Source organism: Priapulus caudatus, unplaced genomic scaffold, assembly GCF_000485595.1.
Source record: "Priapulus caudatus unplaced genomic scaffold, Priapulus_caudatus-5.0.1 Scaffold2194, whole genome shotgun sequence".
Taxonomy (NCBI): Eukaryota; Metazoa; Priapulida; class Priapulimorpha; order Priapulimorphida; family Priapulidae; genus Priapulus; species Priapulus caudatus.
In genome coordinates, this window is record NW_014579255.1 from 55367 (window position 1) to 59941 (window position 4575).

At 53.7% G+C, this 4575-nt stretch overlaps 1 protein-coding gene across 1 annotated transcript in view; it reads right to left on the minus strand.

Annotated features, from left to right (window-relative positions):
• The window catches only part of LOC106818378 (DNA damage-binding protein 1-like), a 22686-nt gene that overhangs the window by 10814 nt on the left and 7297 nt on the right, over nt 1-4575 (minus strand). The window contains exons 9-10 of the mRNA XM_014823093.1: nt 625-831; nt 47-251 (exon numbers count right to left, since the gene is read on the minus strand). Coding sequence (XP_014678579.1) covers nt 47-251; nt 625-831 — 412 coding nt within the window. The remainder of the gene's footprint in view (nt 1-46; nt 252-624; nt 832-4575) is intronic.

The window sequence follows — 4575 nt, forward strand, 5'->3', positions numbered from 1 at the left end:
CCTCAGCCCCTCACCCTCCCCCTTCCCCTCAGCCCCTCCCCCTCACCTGTGTGCTGGCGCTGGGGTGTGAGGGCACCAGCACGTTACCATCAGGCACGTCTATGCGGTTTGCGATGACGGCGAAGGCTTGCGCGCACTCCTGGTACGCGATGCGACGCGGCGACTCTCCCAGACGCACGGTGCGGATGTGCAGCTTCTGGATCTCATCGATCGTACCGATCGTTAGCGTGCTGTCGTTAGCTAGCGCGAGGCTGCAAGAACAGTTATTGATTTAATTAAGATTATTGAATTACTGCTATCGATTGATTCATTGATGGATCAATTTTGGTCTAGTCAATTAATCTAAAAATGATTAGCAATCAACGAATATATCAGCAATCAATTATGAATAGATAGATCAGTAACTGATTATTAATCTTATATCACTAATTGATAATTAATTAAATAATATATCCCAAATTAATTATTAATTAAACAACATATCTCTAAATAATTATTAATTTTAAAAACAATATCTCACTAATTAGTTATTAATCAATCATTATATCACTACGTCACAATGAATTAATCTCGACGTATCACTGATCAATCTGTCAATTAATAATCGACTATCTCGCGTGATACCTGTCCGGGTATCCGTCAGAGTTGAGTGGACACATGTAGCTGACTTCTTTCAGGTTGACGTTAGAGAACACTAGCTTGTGGTTGCTGGAGTAGATGACAGTGGGACGGTCGGAGCAAGCAAACACGTTGACGGTGGAGAGCGAGCGAAACGTACGCAGAACCGTCGGCTGCGTGCCCAGCGTCACCTTCTTCCTGTCACTCAGGTAGCTGTGCATGACAACGACGAGGACGATGGTGATGACAGCAGCGGGTGACGACGATGACAATAGTGGTGACAGTGGTGACAACGACGATGGCAGCGATGGTGACGATGACGGTGACAGCGACGGACAGGTGAAGAAGCAATGGTTAGCAAGCTAAGGTGTATGCTCATTACCACAGTGAGAACAATGGTTTAGCAGCAGGTGTATGCTCGTTAGGCGACAGGTGAGAACAGATGTTAGGCAGCAGGGAGAATACTGCACGATAGAGGCAGATATGAGTGCACCAAAATTTCTGCCAGTGTTGAACATTTGGATTTTAGCATTTGTTGCCATATACCTGCATAATTGTCATTCCATGATGAAATTGTGCAATTTCTCTGTTTTGTATGCTCACAGTGGTATTTGTCAGTTCTCTTGTTTCGTATGCTCACAGTGGTATTGTGTCAGTTCTCATTGTTTCGTGAATGCTCACAGTGGTATTTGTCAGTTTTCGTTGTTTGCGTATGCTCACAGTGGGAATTTGGCTCAGATTCTGCTGTTTCGTATGCTCAGCAGTGAGGTATTTGTCAGTTGCTCTTGTTTCGTAATGCCTCACGCGGTATTTGTCAGTTCTCTTGTTTCGTATGCTCACAGTGGTATTTGTCAGTTCTCTTGTTTCGTATGCTCACAGTGGTATTTGTCAGTTCTCTTGTTTCGTATGGCTAGGCGAGTGTGTATTTGTCAAGTTTCTGGCTTGTTTCGTATGCTCACGTGGTAAATTTTGTCAGTTCTCTTGTTTCGTTTATGCTCACAGTGGTATTTGTCAGTTCTCTTGTTTCGTATGCTCACGGTGGTATTTGTCAGTTCCAGAGCCGTTTGGAGGGGCGCTCATCATAGGACAAGAGAGCATCGCTTACCACAAGGGTGACCATTATCATGCCATCGCACCTCCCCTCATCAAGGTGACTCCACTCCCTCACTAACTGTAGAGAGCAGGAGAGAGAGAGAGAGTGAGGTAGACAGAGAGAGGGAGGGAGAGAAAGAAAGAGAGAGATTAGGAGAGTGAGAGGGAGAGAGAGAGAGAGAGAGAGCAGAGGAGAAGAAGAGGCGGTAGATCGAGAGAGAGAGAGAGCGCGCACGGGGGTAGAGAGAGAGAGAGAGAGAGAGAAGAGAGAGTGCGAGAGAGAGAGGGAGCGCGGGGCGCTACGAGGAGAATGCAGCAGAGAGAGAACAGGAAAGAGGGACACGGAGCACACACGGCACACGGCACCACGTAGGCACAAATGCAGTCAATGCATGGCACGAGCACACTGAGCACCACGTAACACAAATGCACATGCATGGCGGACGTACGGCATGGCACAGCGCGCACGGGCACGCACACAAACGGCACAGCGCGCGTCGACAAGGGCTCTCCGTGATGGCTTGGCGCTTACCTCGCGGTCCTGCTCTGTTTTCGAGCGGCTGTGCGACGGCAGGGCAAAGCAGGGATGCGTGCTGCGTACGGTCAGGATGCGACACCGAACGGGGCTCGGCGGCTAGCTCTGCGGGCGACATGCAGGGCCGACTTGCTGTGCATGGCTGGGCTGCTCGACAAGGAAGAGAAGATGGAATGCCTGCCGTCGGTCGGTTAAGGATCTCAAGGTGCGAGCTGGCTCGAGGAGGTTAACGGTGGCGGCTCATCGTAAGCGTGCGCTCGGACGTGAGGGGGGCGGGGCAGGGTAGGATGTTGGCGGCCGCCCTGCGGTGGCGGGCGACGTTGAGGGGCGGGGAGGGAGGATGGCGTGGGCCCTGACCGTGCGTGGCGCGACGAGACGTGAGGGGCGGGGAGGGCAGGAGGTGGCCGCCCTGTGCGTGCGCGGCGTGAGGGGCGGGAGGGTAGGGTGGTGGCGCCGCCCTGCGTGCGGGCGGACGTGAGGGGGGGCGGGGAGGGGAGGATGGTGGCGGCGCCTGCTTGCGTGCGCGAGCGTAAGGGAGGATGAGTGGCGCCCGCCTGGCGTGCGGCAGATGCGTGAAGGGGGCGGGGAGGGAGGGTGGGGCACGTGAAATGATGATATTTAACCGCTTTGTGTACCCGTGCAGCAGATAAGGCAAAACAGAAATATATGGTATGGTTACCGGTTAGCATGCCGAAAAAAATAGGGTGAGGTAGGTAGGGAAAAGCATTTTATTTTCTTGAACATATTTTTTAGTTTACAAACTCATGTCGGCGAAGGATGTGCGTTCGTGCCTTTTGGAAGGGGCCAGGAAGGCTGTCAATTTCATATTTATTTTTGTTTATCTTATTTTTATTTATTTTTTATTTTTTGACTTTAAAGAAAATTGAGCAATAAAATTGTTTTAAGGGTCGGGCTGCGGAAATAAAATAGGGTGGTCGGGAAACGGCGTAACCACACCTATAATTTTGTTTTTGGCCTAATGTATAATAATTAATATAACGCGCGTTATATCTATGTCGGCAGACGACGATCGCGGAGGTGGCGCGCTCACGTACCTGGACAATGGCGTCCGTGCTACCGTGGGCTGCGCGTCTCGGGGCGACTGCGGCAGCTGCGTGCAGTCTGCAAAGCGTTGAGGCGCAATGCTCGGCCGCTCCGAACGTCGAGCGGTCATGGAGAAACGTTCAGCGAAACCTCGTCCGATGCCTGCGACATGTGCCGTCGTTGACGGGCTTGAGGCGGCGGCAGGGTCCCAAGGCCAGGTGAGGTCCATTGTCAATGTCAGTTGGGTCAGATCAAGGTCGCTCTACCAGCCTCTCTCAACTCTCTTTCACTCACTCACGTCTCTTCGTTCTGCTCTCTCACACAACTGTGACGTGCTCGGGAGTGGTCGTATAAGGAAGGCAGCGGCTGCGCAGTCATCAGCGTAACGGCATCGCATGCCACGAGCATGGCAGCATCGACGCTTGCGGCGCCCCCTCTCGGCCCCTCGTCTCGGCTCACGTCTCTCTCACTCACACCCACATCTACTCTCTCTGCCCACACCAGGCCTGGTGACGGTGCCTCCGGGTGCGTAATAAGAAGGCACGCTGGCGAGTGCATACGTAAACGGCATCGCATCGCACGGAGCATGCGCAGCGCATGCGGATCCCCGCCGCTTCCCGCCGCGCCTGTCGGCCGCCTCTCTCTCACTCTCGTCGTCACTCACACACTCTATGGCGTCTCTGCGCCAAGCAGCTGGGTAAGCGTGGCTGCGGTGCGTTATAAGGAAGGCACGCTGCAAGTCATACGTAACGGCATCGGCATCCACGAGCATGGCCAGGCATCGACCCTTTGCCGGCGCGCCCTGCTGACCGGCGCCTCTCCGCCTCACTCTGCTCGTCACCGCTCACACACTCTATCTCTGCTTCGGCACACAGGCTGGGTGACGTGCTCGGGTGCGTGATAAGGAAGGAACGGCTGCAAGTCATCAGCGTAAGCGGCAGGTCGGCATCCACGGAGCATGGCCTAGCATCGACCGTTCCCGTCCCCTGCTCGCCCGCTCTCTGCTCACTCTCTCTGCCACTCACACAGGCTCCTACTCTCTCCACACAGCATTTGTGTGACGTTTGCTCGGGTGCGTATAAGGAAGGCACGCTGCGAGTCATACGTAACGGCATCGGCATCCACGAGCATGCCAGCATCGACCTTCCCCCCCTCTCCCCCTCTCTCTCACTCTCTCTCACTCACACACTCTATCTCTCTCCCACACAGCTGGTGACGTGCTCGGGTGCGTATAAGGAAGGCACGCGGCTGGGCGCAACGTGCAGTAGCCGTTAACGGGCAATCGG